This window comes from Scyliorhinus canicula, chromosome 4 (assembly GCF_902713615.1).
Source record: "Scyliorhinus canicula chromosome 4, sScyCan1.1, whole genome shotgun sequence".
Taxonomy (NCBI): Eukaryota; Metazoa; Chordata; class Chondrichthyes; order Carcharhiniformes; family Scyliorhinidae; genus Scyliorhinus; species Scyliorhinus canicula.
Window position 1 is genome coordinate 35,228,028 of NC_052149.1, and position 17,215 is coordinate 35,245,242.

The 17,215-nt window shown below is 44.9% G+C and overlaps 1 protein-coding gene across 3 annotated transcripts in view; it reads left to right on the plus strand.

Annotated features, from left to right (window-relative positions):
- Positions 1-509: 509 nt before the first annotated feature.
- The window catches only part of pif1 (PIF1 5'-to-3' DNA helicase homolog (S. cerevisiae)), a 39,113-nt gene continuing 22,407 nt past the window's right edge, over positions 510-17,215 (plus strand). For 2 of the 3 annotated variants that reach the window (XR_005460304.1, XM_038794012.1), the window contains exons 1-6: positions 510-685; positions 5,546-6,116; positions 8,328-8,457; positions 9,447-9,572; positions 10,351-10,504; positions 14,710-14,824. Coding sequence is in view for 2 of the 3 variants with exons in the window: in XM_038794012.1 (XP_038649940.1) it covers positions 5,553-6,116; positions 8,328-8,457; positions 9,447-9,572; positions 10,351-10,504; positions 14,710-14,824 (1,089 nt within the window). In the remaining variant the exon portion in view is untranslated. Of the gene's footprint in view, positions 686-809; positions 923-5,545; positions 6,117-8,327; positions 8,458-9,446; positions 9,573-10,350; positions 10,505-14,709; positions 14,825-17,215 lie in introns of those variants that run through there. The other variant, XM_038794013.1, reaches the window with a different exon arrangement.

Below are 17,215 nucleotides of genomic sequence, written 5' to 3' on the forward strand. Positions count from 1 at the left end.
GTAACGGCGTTCAAATGACGTATTTAAACGCCAATGCAACCGCTCCCTTGACTTGGGGGCTGCAAAAAGTTAATCCAAAATATCAGTCTCTCCACAATGATTTATCCTTTAAGGTAATAACACGTCCCAAGGCGCTTCACATGAGTATTAGTATTCACAGGAGTATTAGTATTCGCTACAAAACTCTGGAAGGGCTCTGATCACCTGCCCCGCCCCTTCAAAAAAAACTGTCGCCTCTAGAAATCCGAAATAACGCACTTCATCCGAAAAAGAAGTGAAGCCTTTAACCTGCCTCTGCCCCCCATTGTATCTACCGCAGTGTGTGGATATTGCCCCGTCTGCCCGAGGCACGTGCCCCGCAAACGTTGCCACCCAACGTCCCGCAATGATGTCACAAAGGAGGGAGGACCCTTGACTCTAAACGTCCAAATGCCGGGGAAGGTGATTGGCTAGGATTTCAGAGTGCCCTCCTCTGATTGGTGGAGGTTGCGCCGGCCGGTTTGAAAGTTGCAACTGGTGCGGAGAGGGACTGAATGAATGAATGAATGTTGTAGCGGACCTGTTCACCTGGACCAGCCATAGTAAAAGACATCTGCAGTTGACTCGTAATACCCAGTAACATAAATCGTTTTTTTTTTTGCAGGGCCGATTCATATTCAGTGACTTGACCCAGATAAGGAAGCAAGTGAGTAATGTTAAGTGTTCAAGTGTAATGCAAGAACGTTACAGATAATTCTGGAGGTAAACTAGTATCAGGAGTCCGGTAACTTCCGGATGGTAAAATCTGCCGTTGTGCTGCATTAGTGGTCAGGGTCTGGAATGGACTGCTTGATATTGTGGGGAGGCAGGTCCGACTGAAGCATTCAAAAGGGTGTCAAATTGTTGCATCTGTAAAGGAAGAATGTGCAGGGTTACGCATTAGGTGAGTTGCTCATTCAAACAGCGAGTGCAGACACAACGGGTTAAACGGAGGCCTCCTGTGCTGTAATACCTGTAATTCATTTACTGCTTTGTCCATTGCAGTTGGTTTCACCAGAAGTACACCATTTATTTTACTTATCCCAATCTCTCTTTCTGTACTGTCATCCCTTTTGCCATTTAACCACTCCTGCTTCTTGCTCTTGGCCCAGTTTAAAAAACTATAACATCCCTAACATTTGTCACAAAGGTCAATAACCTGAAACAACTTGATTTATCTCCTCTCAGATGCTTTATAAAAATGTATGTGGGCATCAGTATTTGTTGGCCATCGCTAATTGTCCTTGAACTGAGAAAGGACGTACTGGCGCTGGAGGGTGTGCAGAGGAGATTCACTACATTAATCCCAGAGCTGAAGGGGTTGGATTATGAGGAGAGGTTGAGTAGACTGGGACTGTACTCGTTGGAATTTAGAAGGATGAGGGGGGATCTTATAGAAACATATAAAATTATGAAGGGAATAGATAGGATAGATGCAGGCATGTTGTTTCCACTGGCGGGTGAAAGCAGAACTAGGGGGCATAGCCTCAAAATAAGGGGAAGTAGATTTAGGACTGAGTTTAGGAGGAACTACTTCACTCAAAGGGTTGTGTATCTATGGAATTCCTTGCCCAGTGAAGCAGTTGAGGCTCCTTCATTAAATGTTTTTAAGATAAAGATAGTTTTTTGAAGAATAAAGGGATAAAGGGTTATGGTGTTCAAGCTGGAAAGTGGAGCTGAATCCACAAAAGATCAGCCATGATCTCATTGAATGGTGGAGCGGGCTCGAGGGGCCAGATGGCCTATTCCTGCTCCTAGTTCTTCTGTTCTTAACTGAGTGGCTTGCTCAGCCATTTCAGAGGGCAGTTAAAAGCTAACCAAACTGATGTCAGGGTGATGGGTTTTCTTGCTGAACCAGAGGAGATTTTTACAACAACCGACAATTGTTGTCATAGTCTGTATTCCAGAATTTTTATTTTAATACGACCAGCTGCATGGTGGGATTTGAACCCTTGTCCCCAAAGGTATCACTAGCCCAGTGATATTACCACTATGCCGCTATCTGCCCAGTGATTATTTCCACCATTATCTGTTTAAATTGAAGAGTTGCAATATTATTCAGTGCTGTTTCTTTTGGGGAAGAAAAGCCAATTTTAGATCTCGACGTTGGCAGATAACATAAGTGTGATACAGGTAGATATGGATGGCATGGTAGCACAGCACGGTAGCATAGTGGTTAACACAATTACTTCACAGCTCCAGGGTCCCAGGTTCAATTCCCGGCTTGGCTCACTGACTGTGTGGAGTCTGCACGTTTTCCCCGTGTGTGCGTGGGTTTCCTCCAGCTGCTCCGGTTTCCTCCCACAGTCCAAAGATATGCAGGTTAGGTGGATTGGGCATGCTAAATTGCACTTAGTATCCAAAATTGCCCTCAGTGTTGGGTGGGGTTACTGGGTTTATGGGGTGGGGGTGGGGCTTGGGTGGGGTGCTCTTTCCAGGAGTCGGTGCGGACTCGATGGGCTGGGTGGCCTCCTGCACTGTAAATTCTATGATCAACACAGTGGTTAGCACTGTTTCTTCACAGCACCAGGGACCTGGGTTCGATATACGGCTTGGGTCACTGTCTGTGCGGAGTCTGCACATTCTCCCTGTGTCTGTGTGGGTTTCCTCCGGGTGCTCCGGTTTCTTTATGAAAGACGTGCTTGTTAGTTGAATTGGACATTCTGAATTCTCCCTCAGTGTAGCCGACTATGGGATTTTCACAGCAACTTCATTGTAGTGTTAATGTAAGCGTGCTTGTAACACAAATAAAGATTATTATTAATATTAATTAGTGACAAACATGTACACGTTGAATTTGAAAAATGGTTAAATAAGTAGGAGAGCAGTGAATTCCATTTTAGTGCAAATGCCTGGTCTCTGAGACAAACAAACGGTAAATTACCTCTGAAAAAAGCAGAATGTGCTGGAAAGAGGCTGGTCAGCAATAGGTAATGAGAACAGACAAGGTTGAATTTTGGGTGCCAATGACCCTTAGATGAAGATTGCACTCAAAATGGAAATTGTCTTTTTGTCTTAAAGAATTTGCATAGGATTGACAAGGATCAGGAGGAGGCCATTCAGCCCCTCAAGACTACTCTGCCATTTAATAAGGTCATGGCTGATCTGACAATGACCTCAAATATGCTACCTGCACGGTAGCACAGTGGTTAGCACAGTTGCTTCACCGCTCCAGGGTCCCAGGTTCGATACCCGGCTTGGGTCACTGACTGTGCAGAGTCTGCAAGTTCTCCTGCATCTGCGTGGGTTTCCTCCAGGTGCTTCAGTTTCCTCCCACAGTCCAAAGATGTGCAGGGTGGGTGGATTGGCTGTGCTGAATTGCCCTTAGTGTCCAAAATGGTTGGGTGGGGTTACTGGGTTACGTGGATTGGGTGGAGGCGTGGGCTTGGGTAGGGTGCTCTTTCCAAGGGCTGGTGCAAACCTGATGGGCTGAATGGCCTCCTTCTGCACTATAAATTCTATGATTACCCCAATAACCTTTCATGCCCTTGCTTATCAAGAATCTATCCACCTCTGCCTTAAAAATATTCAAAGATTCTGCTGCCCAACCTTTTCAGGAAGAGAGTTCCAAAGACTCACAACCATCTGAGTGAAAACATTTCCGTTTTAAATGAGCAACGCCTTATTTTTAAACAGTGACCCCCAGTTCTAGATTTTCCACATCCACCTTATCAAGACCACTCTGGATCTTGTATCTTTCAATCAAGTTGTCTCCTACTTCTCTAAACTCTCGTGGTTACAAACCTAACCTGTCTGACCTTTCCTCATAAGACAACCTACCCATTCCAGCTCTTAATCTGGTAAACCTTCTCTGAACTGCTTCCAAAGCATTTTCATCTTTCCTTAAGTAAGGTGACCAATACTGTACAACTGTATATCAAATGTGGTCTCACTAGTGTCCTGTACAACTGAAGCATAACCTCCCTACTTTTGTATTCAATTCCCCTTGCAATAAAAGATTCTATTAGATTTCCCAATTACTTGCTGTACCTGTACACTAGTCTTTTGTGATTCATGCACTAGGACACCCAGATCCCTCTGCATCTCCGAGCTCTGCAATCTCTCACCATTTCCACGTTATACTCCATTTGCCTGATCTTTGCCCACTTACTTTTAATTTTAAATTTAGAATACCCAATTCATTTTTTTCAATTAAGGGGCAATTTAGCGTGGCCAATCTGCCTAGCCTGCACATCTTTGGGTTGTGGGGACGAAACCCACGCAAACACTGGGAGAATGTGCAAACTCCACACGGACAGTGACCCAGAGCCGGGATCGAACCGGGACTTTGGCGCGTGAGGCAGCAGTGCTAACCACTGCACCACCGTGCTGCCCCTTTGCCCACTTGCTTGACCTATCTGTATCAAGAACCGATCATGCTGGAAACAATTCAGCAGGTTTGGCAGTATCTATTAGCAGAGAAACAGCGTTAACGTTTTGAGTCCATAGAGTCTTTGTCAGAACTTATCTATATCTTTTTTGTAGCCTCCTAATCACAACGTGCTTTCCTGCCTATCTTTGTGTCATCGGCAGATTTGGCAACCATCCTTTCAATCAGTTGAGGTCCCAGCACTGATCCTTTTGGCACACCATATGTTACATCTCACCAACCTGAAAAAGATCCATTTTGCTAACTGTCTACCTCCAGTTAGCCAGTCAATCTTCTATCCATGCCAATATGTTACCCCGTACCATGAACTTCTATTTTCTGCAATAATCTTTGATGTGACACTTTATCAAATGCCTTCTGGAAATCTAAGTACAAGACATCCACCTGTCCACAGCACATGTTACTTCTTCAAAATACTCCAATAAGTTGGTTAAACATGATTACCCTTTCACAAAACTATGTTGACTCTGACTGATTTCCCCGTGCTTGCCCGAATGCCCTGCTATAACTTTTTTAAAAAAGTGACTTCTAATATTTTCCCTGTGATTAATGTTAAGCTAACTTGCCTGCAGTTTCCCGCTTTCTGTGTCCCTCCATTTTTGATGTCTGTTTCTTGCAGTTTTGTAATTTCAAGAAGGAATTGGATATTGCTTTTGGGACTAAAGCTATCAAGGGAAATGGGGGAAGGCAGGATCAGGGTCTCGAACTTGATAATTAGCCATCATCATAATGAATGGCGGAGCAGGATCGAAGGGCTCAATGGCCTCCTGCTTCTATTTTCTATGTATGAGGACTAAACCAGTGCCTGCCATCTGTCTTTATGCTCCACTGAAATCTGCTTATTGTTTGTTTGAAACAGCTTTGCCAGAGGGACGGCAACCGGCTAGCAAGGATTTTCCCTGATTGGTGTAATTTTACTATTTTCTCCATTATATGAAACTCGGTTAGAAATACCTGACAACACTTGGTCCAATAGTACATAACTTACGATTTAGATTTATTTTCATGTATACCAAGGTGGAAAAACATAGGAATTGCGATAAATACACAATGTAATTACATAGACATCGGGTGAAGCATAGTGAGTTGCCCAGTTTTATTTGACATTTCTAAGGTAACGCTTGTTTTCACTTGCAGGGGTAGGATGCTATCTGCCTCTACAGGCGCTGAGGTCCAATGCAGCTTGACAATTGAATACCTCAACCCGGCCGGCCAGGCAACCAAACGCAAAAGTATTCGCAATGCCGTTATCACCCTTGGGCGCAATGAATTCCGTGACATTATTCTCCGAGTACATGATGGCAAACTATACCAAAACTTTGCCCTACGTGAAATCCAACTTTTCACGCAGTTTATTCGGGATGGAAAGAGTTCGATCAAACTGATTCCTGAAAATATTCAGATCCTAATTTCGAACTGTCCGCCAGACAAGCTGAAAGTACTCTTTAAGACCCTTTCCATCAAATACGCTGCAGATAAGATTAGCAGACCTGTCAGTGGGCGAACGCGGCTACTCTCCACACTCCCACGGATGTTTGACACGATCAGTCCTGTGCAGGTACAGGACGTGAAACGAGCTAACCAGCTTCAATCACAGGGGACTGTACAAACACCGATTTCTGCCAAAGGGTTGAAGAATCAAGTAGGCATTGGGGGGCCAAGCAAGCAGATCAAACGCTCACGGACCATCTCATCAGAAAATTGTCTGGTATGTAATCTCTTCCCAGGCTGTTTTATTTAGTGTTGATTTCAATGCTATGGCAGAGCAGAATGTCAATAGGAAAACAGATAGCTGGTTGACTTGAAGATTTTTTTTTATTTGTTCAGGGGATGTGGGCGTCACTGGCTGGGCCAGCATTTATTGCCCTTGAACTGACAGGTTTGCTAGTCCATTTCAGAGGGCATTTAAGAGTCAACCACAATCCTATGGGTCTGGTGTCACATATAGGCCAGACCAGATAAGGGTGACAGATTTCCTTCCACAGAATCCCTACAGTACAAAAGGAGGCCATTCGGCCCATCAATCTGCACGGATCCTTCGAAGAGCACCCACTTCCCACCAAAGCTTTGGACAAGGGAAATTTAGCACAGCCAATCCACCTAATCTGTACATCTTTGGAAGGGCATTAATTAGTGAACTAGAAGGGTTTTGCGACAATCGGCAACGGTTTCATGATCATCAATAGACTTAATTCCAGATTTTTATTGAATTCAGCGGGTTTTGAACCCGAGTCCCCAAAGCATTACCCTGGGTCTCTTAATTATTAGTCCAGTGACAATATCAGAATGCCACCATCTTTTCCCCATGCCAGGTGGACTGTCAAGAAAGACACCAAGCAGGAAATAAATAATTATTTCCCTGAAAAAATTGTAGGATAATCTCCCCCTTCCTGCCTAGTATGGGGATTGTGAGAACAAAGAAAACTACAGTGCAGGAATAGGCCCTTGGGCCCTCCAAGCCTGCGCCAACTATGCTGCTTGTCTAAACTAAAATCTTCTACACTTGCTGGGTCCGTATCCCTCTATTCCCATCCTATTCATGTATTTGTCAAGATGCCCCTTAAATGTCACTATCGGCCCTGCTTCCACCTCCTCCTCCAGCAGCAAGTTCCAGGCACCCACTACCCTCTGAGTAAAAAATTTTTAAAAATTGCCTCGTACATCTACTCTAAACCTTGCCCCACGCACCTTAAACCTGTGCCCCTAGTAATTGACCCCTCTACCTTGGGAAAAAATCTGTGACTATCCACTTGGTCTATGCCGCTCATAATTTTGTAGACCTTTATCAGGTCGCCCCTCAATCTCCGTCGTTCCAGTGAGAACAAACCGAGTTTATTCAACCTCTCCTCCTAGCTAATGCCCTCCATACCAGGCAACATCCTGGTAAATCTCTTCTGCACCCTCTCTAAAGCCTCCAGATTCTTCTGATAGGAGGGCGACCAAAATTGAACAGAAGGCCAACATAGAGAAATGTCTCTGTGCTTCAGGGTCCCAGGTTCAATTCTCAGCTTGGGTCACTGTCTGTACGTTCTCCCCGTGTGTGCATGGGTTCCTCCGGGTGCTCCGGTTTCCTCCCACAGTCCAAAGATGTGCCGGTTAGGTGGATTGGACATGCTAAATTGTCCTTCGTGTTGGGTAGGGTTATTGGGTTATGGGGATAAGGTGGAGGTGTGGGCTTGGGTAGGGTGCTCTTTCCAAGAGTCGGTGCAGACACGATGGGCTAAATGGCCTCCTGCACTGTAAATTCGTATGATTGTGTGCCAAAATGGGAAGAAGTCAGTAATAAAAGTGAATAGGAAAATCCATACTTGAGACCACAAAACCTTCAGAGTAAGGAGCTAATCTCTTCTTTAGTGGGGGTCTGGAGTGAAATGAGTTTTAACAGTTCCCAGTTTCGACTGCACTTGAATTCGCTGTTTTGTGTCACTGTAAAATCCATGTATGCATCCCACGTATTCTGAGCATTACAAGTTGAAATCATTTGCCCTTTTTTTTTTTTTTACACTCATTTCCTCTTGGGGGAAAGTTTGCTGACCCCTCAAGTTGAATAGCTGAAGAACAGGGAGGTTATTGTATCTAAAATGTCAGTGGACACCCACCTTCTCATCTCCGTTAAAGCCAGAAGTGCGGTTTGTTTGAGATCCTAATTTTGCGTGTTAAGGCTTTAACCTGACCCAAACCCTCTGTTTTATCTGTTGAAGTTCCCTCTGCGTTTTTACTGTGGATGGTCAGGCAGTAAAGTGGGTGGGACGTTTGGGGTGGTTCAGAAGCTCGGAGTATTGGGGGGGGGGGGGGGGGGGGGGGGGGGACCAGATTGTGACTGGATTGCTCGAGGAAGCCAGCATGGGCTGAATGACCTCCTGTGCCATAATGACTGTATAGAAGAGAAAAAACATTTATTGATGTTTGTATATTGCAGGTTACCGAGATGAAACTTTCCAAAAAGCCAACACTGACAATGCCAGTGATAAGGAAGCTCACAAAGGAACAGTCACATGTCCTTGGCATGGTTCTGAAAGGAAAGAATGTCTTCTTCACTGGAAGTGCTGGTAATTCAGTAGATATAATTAGGTTTACTATAGAGGTAGATTGTTGTGAATTTATTGAAAATACTATGGTCTCTGGCCCAAATTTTTAAAGAAATTATTTATTTAAAAAAATATATTTTTATTAGGGTATTTTCAAATTTTTATAACAATAATAGTGACATAAACATGGTACAATAAGCATTTTCACCCCCATCCCAATCTTCACCCCCCCCCCCCCCCAGCAATAAGAAAAAGAAACAGTCATCACCCCCCATTTTTGGAATAAATTTATTTAGTATGGGGTGGTTCAAAGTATTAACCATCAGCAAAACGGAATCTTTGCTTGAATGTATGGCTGGTATAAGGAAGGAGCAAGCGGAGGTTTAACTCCTTTATAAGGCAGACTAGATTATCCTGCAAATGACAAAAATCCTGCACAGCCCAGCCCTGCTGTCTTTGGCTGATTCAGCTGGTGTTAACAATTCGTAAGGAAATTTGGGATCCTTCTATTCCCATTTCTTACTCCTGAATTTCTTACTCCTGCATTTTATACCAGGTCAGAGTAGCTTTATTCACTTTGCCCAATGCTGTCTGTATGGAAAGGGGATCTTGGTGGGTTAGCATGTTGTTATTCCACCTCTGCTACCTGGAATCCAGGCCAAATGTCTTCTTGCCTGGTTTGTTCTTGAGGAATGGCAAACCAGCGTTTGTGATTACATGTTCACAAGGCAATGCTCTCCATGGATAAGCATTACCTGGGGGTAACACAAGAATTGCTGCTCAGAAAAGGGCAAGGTTAACATGAGGAACAGAAATGTCATGCAAGGTAATTTTCTAAGATTTGATCTAACGCACGTTGTCTGGGTAGAGGTGATAGATCTGTACCCTATTTCAAAGTCATGATGCTGACTATGAGGTAAATTGCCTTCTCGCTGAAGCTGAATCTTCTTACGACGTGTACAAATCTATACTTTCCTAACCACTCGCTTTCTTTTTAACTTTAATTCAAGGAACTGGAAAATCCTTCTTGCTGAAGAGGATTGTGGGGGCATTGCCTCCAAAAAGTACCTATACCACAGCGAGTACTGGAGTGGCTGCCTGTCACATTGGAGGAACAACTCTCCATGCATTTGCAGGTCTGGTATGCGCCACAGTACAATTCTCTAGGGTAAACTGTACAGCACTAGGAATGAGAGAAAGGTCATGAGGTGGTATTTTTGCTACAGGGGCCCAGTCAGAAACCTAACCATGCCTCTCAACAAACTAATGTTCACTAATACCATGAACTTGATGATCCACTAGTTTCGGACTCAAATATTTAGTTTTGCAATTTCAAGTGACCAGGTATTATGTAAATAGTTCTCTTGAACATTAGATGTTCAAAACATAGGCTGTTCATCCCATCAAGTTTGTGCAGGCCTATGCTAGAACATGTACTGCCCTCTTCCCACTGCCTCCTATTTTTCTATACTTATAGGTGGCACAGTAGCACAGTTGCTTCACAGTGCCAGGGTCCCAGGTTCGATTCCCGGCTTGGATCACTGTCTGTGTGGAGTCTGCATGTTCTCCCCATGTCTGTGTGGGTTTCCTCCAGGTGCTCCGGTTTCCTCCCACAAGTCCCAAAAGACGTGCTTGTTAGGTGAATTGGACATTCTGAATTCTCCCTCGGTGTACCCGAACAGGCGCCAGAATGTGGCGACTAGGGGCTTTTCACAGTAACGTCTGGCAGCCTACTTGTGACCCTAATAAAGATTATTATTATTATTCAGATTATTATCCACATTTTGAATGCTGCAAATGAGTAAAAATTGCCACGAATGAATGAGTAGCTTCAGTTGAGGTAGTAAAAGGATCACAATGAATATGCCTCTCTTTAAAATGTGCTGCAAATTTTGGATTTTGTTTTGTTATTAGGAATCGGTTCAGGAAAAGCTCCCTTGCAGCAGTGCATAGAGCTGGCTCAGCGATCTGGGATTGTAAGACAGTGGCAAAGCTGCAGACACCTTATCATAGATGAAATCTCCATGATAGAAGGAGAATTCTTTGACAAACTTGAAGCAGTGGCCAGGTATGTCATAGGAGGTTTACATTGCTGTAGTGTTTCCAACCTTCCCTCCTCCTCAAACCAAAAGTAGAGAGAGGCTGTTAGATAATCATTTGTGGCTTAGAAACAGCAGAGCTGGACTTCCGGTGAGCGGGGTGTGCTGAGCGGACGCAGGGAAGATGGCTTTCCTCCGGGAACACAGAAAAATGCACTTTTCACGCAAAAATAGCCTACCATTCCTGTTTGAACGCCCTCTCCCTCTCTCACAAGACAGCCACAACTGTCGAGAAATGACTGGCAATAAGTCCAGGACCCAAAGGGTGGCAGAGTTGGCAAAAGCCTGGAGAGGAGGAACAGGTCCACGGCGAGCACGAGGAGCGAGTCGGAGCCGGCTATACCCAAGCGAGGTGGGCTGCCGGGATTCATGCCGGACTATCCACCGATCAGTGAGTGGATGGGCGTCCTGACTCGGGAGCTCCAGAAACACACATGCCATCAAGTTGGCAATGATGGAGACAGTGACGGTAGCAGTCATGGATGCCCTGGCCTCCTTCAAGGTGGCGTTTGGAAAAAACAAAGCGGCAACTGATCAGAGTGACCGAATCGCCTCCTTGGAAACAGAAGTGGCAACGTTGGTGGCGATGTAAGGGGCACTAAAGGGGAAGGTCGAGGATCAGGAGATCTCGTCACGGCGCCAGAATCTCCATTTCGTGGGCCTGTCAGAGGGCATTGAGAGCAGAAACTCCACCGAATATGTGGCCCAGATGCTGTATAACCTGGTCGGACGGGAGAGCTTCCCCAGAGAGAGACCGAGCCCAAGGGTCGCTCTGGCTGAAACCTAAAGCCAGGGAGCTGTAATAATGAGGCTGCACCAATACCAGGATTGGGAGAAGATCCTGAGCTGGGCAAGACGCACGCTCAGTTCTTTTTTTAAAAAAATTTAGATTACCCAATTATTTTTTCTAATTAAGGGGCAATTTAGCGTGGCCAATCCACCTACTCTGCACATTTTTGGGTTGTGGGGGCGAAACCCACGCAGACACGAGGAGAATGTGCAAACTCCACACAGACAGTGACCCAGAGCCGGGATCGAACCTGGGACCTCAGCGCTGTGAGGCGGTTGTGCTAACCACTAGGCCACCGTGCTGCCCTGCACACTCAGTTCTGTCGGCGGGAAGGCCATTCAATCTGAGTTACCAAGACATTGGGGCAGACCTGGCCAAGTGCTGCGCTGCATTTAATGCAGCCAGGGCAGCCTTGTACAAGAGTGGGGTACGATTTTGGGATGCTGTACCAAGCAAACCTTGCGTGGGGCAGAACTGCCTCGGTTTCGACTTAGCTGTAAGTACCAGGAAGAAGTGGGTGAGAGCGGAGAGATTGAGAAATAGGTGGAGATAGAGAGGGGGGAGAGGAAGATCACAGCAGATGGGTGAAGACAAGGATTGCTCCCGGGGGGGGCACCACAATAGCAAGCCAGTGCAGGGAGGTACAAGCGAACGGGAGGCCATGGTACAGCTCCCAACAGGGAAGGATTGCCTGGCAACGGAGGGGGGGGTGGGGAACAGTGCTAGAATATGGGGGAAAAGAAGGGGAAAGGCGGGGGCAGCCCATACGGGAACAGAGATGGGAGGTCGAGAAAGGAGGACAGACTCAAGAAGGGGAACCTGGGGGGGGGGGTTGGAGAAAGAGGGATTAGGTTAAATGCTGGCTACAAGTCACACATGGTGGCAGTGAAAACAGCAGCAACTAGAGCGGCCATCTTGATGGACCCCAAAACAAAGGGAAATCTGGGAGTGCAGGGACCCAGATACCTTGGAGTGACTGGCAAGGACGGCCATCTTGGATGGCCCCATAACAAAGGAAAGCCCATAGCGCATCCAAGACCTTGGATGATTGATTTGGCAGGAAAGGGGGGAACAGAAACCTCCCATCAGGATGGTGACCTGGGATCTCACAGAATGGGGGGGAACAGAAACCGCCCATCAGGATGGTCACATGGGAAGTCAGGGGACTTAATAGCCTGGTGAAAACATCCAGAGTCTTCACCCATCAGAAAAGTCTGAAGGCCGATGTAATCTTCCTCCAGGAGTCACACCTGAGGAATAAGGACTGACTGAAGGTAAGGAAGGGCTCGGTGGGTCAAATCTTCCAATCATATTACGGGCCGAGGGCTGGTGAGGTGGCCATACTACTGAACAAGACAGCATTCATGGTAACAAAGATGGTTACGGACCCGGGGGTGGGGGGGGGGTACGCTATGTCGCGGTTAGTGGTGCTCTGTAAGGAGGACCAATGGTCCTCATGAACGTGTATGCTCCCAACTGGGATGACGCGGAAATCTTAAAGAAAACCATGGTAGAAATCCCCGACATAGATACACACCGGCTCATCATTGGGGGATGGGATATATATAAAAACTCAATAAAAAAGGTTTTGTCATAGGAGCTGGCAGACCATTAGTGCAAATACTTATTTTTCCATCTCTTTAAAGATCCCTGGCTTTTTAGTAGGAATATGTATTGTAATGTTATCACTGCTGGATCCTGTCTCTGGCTGAGAGGCAATGCTGTTCACAGTTGGCCATTGGAAGGTCTGTGAGAAATCCCCACATTGTCAAATGTGGCCACCTTCCTTTAAAAGGAAGCATCTGACCTGTGCTGATTGTTTTCACACAAAAGCTAAAGAGATCTATTTTATAAGCTCATTGCACCTGGGCCACTAATGTTCCCGGTTGTACTTTTTCCTGCATTCATCACTGCATGGAACTTGTCAAATGTGCAATTCCATAAATTATGCATTTTCTGATATCCAGCATTCTTGAACCTGTTAAGGCTGCAGTGGTTTCAGAAAGTATAACAGTTAATAAGCTGCAAATGATTTGATTTCTGCTCATGTATCATGATGGCGATGATATTTAGCTGGCAAGCATCATAAAATGGTCTAATTTGCTGCCATCATTCAAAATCATTGCGTTAGCTTCCACTTGTACACTAATAATACCCAGCTGTAGCTAAGTATCACTTTGTAATCTCTTCACTATCTCTGTGCTGTCAGACTGCTTATCTTAGGCGAACCACAATTAGGGCCACCTAAAACCATCTTTTGCCCCTGGCACAATGTCCACACCTTCGTCATTGATTCAGCCCTCATCCCGACTGTCTCCAATTGAATGGTTTGTAATCTTGGTGTTCTGTTCAACCTTGATTTGATTTTACGTACCTTGCATCACAAAGGCTGCTTACTTTCTCCTCTAGTATTAGCCTATCTGTTGTTGAAACTCCAATTGATGCCTTTTGTCACCTCCAGTCTTGACTATTCAATTTCTCCTCTTGTTGGTTTCCCATCCTGTATACTCTATAAACTTCAATTCGCCATACTGCCTATAGCCTGGCCTGCACCAGACCATCTCATTCACACTCTTGTCCTTGGTAACATACATTGGCTCTCAGTCGTTTTAAACTTTTCGTCCATTCATGGCCTTTCCTCCTCCCTGAATTCTGACTCTGGACTCTTGCGTACCCTTTCCTCTATGGCATTGAGATGAGGGTCAGCCATGATCCTATTGAATGGCGGAGCAGGCTCAAAGGGCTGAATGGCCCACTCCAGCTCCCAGTTTCTATATTTCACTTCACCATTGGTGGCTATGCCTTCAGATACCCCGGCTGCATACTCTGAAATTCCCCCCGGTTATCCCATATGTTATCAATGCTGTTTAATAAAAGCTATCTTTCCCACCAAGCCTTTTGTGACCATGCCCGAATATTTCTCTCTGGCTTACTGTCAGTTATTTTCTGTGAAGAATAGTTGAGACATTTTTCTAAATGTACCGTAAACAGAAATGGATGTGATTACAATGGGTTTTCTAGTGTAGCGACACTGACGTTTTCGGATGGTACTTATTGCCATAGATCTCCTTATTAGCTTGTGTTTCAATCTGCTTAAGGTGCTCTATCTCAGATGGAACTGGTTGGAGGCTGCTGTTTACTTGTGGACAGCTGTAATGCTGAACATTATCGTGATCTTGACTTGAGAAACACTGGCAACTATTTTTATAGACATTTGAGTGCAACATGATTGAAAGAGGCTCTGAAAATCCCAAGTTATAGTGGAATAAAATTTCCTTCAAATTGAAGAACCTATTTATCTTGATGGATGAATGTCCTATTCTTTTGTAGTCACTGGTTGCTGAGCATCTTGGGCTGATTCAGTGTTCCATTTTATTCTTGCAGGGTCGTTCGGAATAGCAATGAACCATTTGGTGGAATCCAGCTGATCATTTGTGGAGATTTTCTACAGCTTCCTCCCGTGTCCCGCAAAAATGAAAAATCCAAATTTTGCTTCCAGGTAATGAATTAACTAATCCAACCCCTGTTTTTATCAAAAGAGGTTTACAAGTTTTGCAAAATAAATAAAATTCTACCACCTTGCTTCACAGCGCCACGTCCCAGGTGCGATTCCCGGCTTGGGTCACTACCTCTGCGGCGTCTGCATGTTCTCCCCGTGTCTGCATGGGTTTCCTCCGGGTGCTCCAGTTTCCTCCCACAAGTCCCCAAAAGACATGCTTGTTAGGTGAATTGGACATTCTGAATTCTCCCTCTGTGTACCCGAACAGGCGCTGGAATGTGGCGACCAGGGGCTTTTCACAAAAACTTCACAATAAGGCTATTTGTGACAAAGATGATCATTACAGATTGGGTTTGGGCATTTTTCAGAGTGCTTGTTCCTGACAGAAAATGAATGGAAGTGCAAGAGCTGTGATCTGGGTTCTCTTGCACAGCATGTGGTCAACAGACAACGATTACAAGTTGTCAACATGAGTAACTATCTTGGATCATACCAAGGTGTTGAAATGTTAAAGGATGTTAAGAGCCCCACTGATGTTTCTTGTGACAATGTCTTAAAAACCAGGAAGGATAACTTGAAACACTGGTTTGTTGAGGTGTATCTTTGTTTGGAATAACATGAGGAACCATGTACAACCCAGTGAGGAAGCAGTCCACTGGTTATGTGAACAATTAATAAAGAATATTTATTAAATAAAGGGAAAGAAAAACACTGCAAATAACTAATCTACACTATGACACTTGAGTACATTTATAACTAAACACACACCTTGCTATCTGAAGTCGCTTTTTGTTCCCAAAATATACCTGAACTCTCAGACACCCCTTTTCCCAAGCACCATCCAATTTTAATAACTCCAAGGGTCAAATCATACAATACCATTTGGGTGACCAAGTCTGGGAAAATGTCTAGTTCAGTGAGAGGAGAATATCTGTCATGGTTCTCAATGTTAGATAGAACAGGCCTCTGTGGTTTGGATTGCAGATGGAACTGGCCTGTCTGGCTGTTGGATGGAGAACGGGAATCCCCACTGAGGATGCTAGCAGTCTTTGATAGTCTCCTCTGTGGATTCTGTTGTCTGCCTACCTCCAATCCCCTGCATTTAGAAGTTATAATTTCAATAGCCCTACTGATTTCTGGTAAACAATTGTTTTTGATGTGACCATTCGCACCTCAATGACTCAAGACACCTGCTTCTCTTGTTACTGGGCAAATCACATCTCATTATTCCTCTCTGTGCCTGCTAGTATTATTTGTCTGTTCTATTTTCATCTCCAGCCCACTGTTGGTCTCCAACTCTTTACATTCGTGACAATAATTCAACATCTACTATTTATGTGACAGCTACCCCTTTTAAGCACCGCTAATGATGTTTTGAGCATTTTTGTTAAAGTTTATTGTGTTTTGTGTTCAACGGTTTTGGTCGCCATGTATAGGTCCTTGGGAAGAAGAACTAAATTGGACAGCTTGAACAAGTTGTAGAGTTTAGGAGGGTTTTACTCGCTCGGACTAAATTTGGGAACTTTTTCTTATTAAAGTCCGGCTGATAGAATCGGCATAGAACAAGAACATTCAGCTCACTGTATCTGTACTAAGAGGAATTTTCCTGGTCTCAGTCCCTTGGCTTTTCCCTGTACCCTTGCAAATATTATCCCCAAATGTGTATGCCCAATGCTGTCTTGAAAGCCATGATTGAATCTGTCTCTCCCACATATAGAGGCAATGTATTTCAGATTCTAACCACTCACTGAGTAAACAAAGATTTTTCATCAATTTGCCTCTGGTTTTCTGCCAATCCCCTGAAGTGAATAATTTCTGGTTCACAATCCTTCTACCAATGCGAACAGTTTCCATCGGTCTACTTTGGCCTGAGGGCAGCGTGGTGGAATAGTGATCAGCACTACTGCCTCTCAGTTCCAGGGACCCGGGTTCAATTCCAGCCTTAGGTCTGTGTGGAGATCGCTCCATGTCTGCGTGGGTTTCCTCTGGGTGCTCTGGTTTCCTCCCACAGTCCAAAGATGAGCAGGTCAGGTGCATTGGCCATGTTGAATTATCCCTTACTGCCCAAAAGGTTAAGTGGGGTTATGGGGCTAGGGTGGGGGCTTGGGCCTGCGTGGGGTGCGAGGGTTGATGTAGACTCAATGGGCCGAACAGCTTCCATTTGCACTGTAGGGATTCTATGGTTCTATGACGCATCCTGATTTATTTAAAAAATTGTATCAGATCGTAACGCCAGTCATAAACATGGTAACGAGCTGCAAATTGTATAATATTTAAATGTCCTCCGTTATATTAAGAGAACATACAGAGGAAAATAGTGGAGGGAATTGATGAACTGTAGCAGTTACACCAAGGGGTAGCAGAAGAAGTGCAACAAGGCAGGAAAAGGAT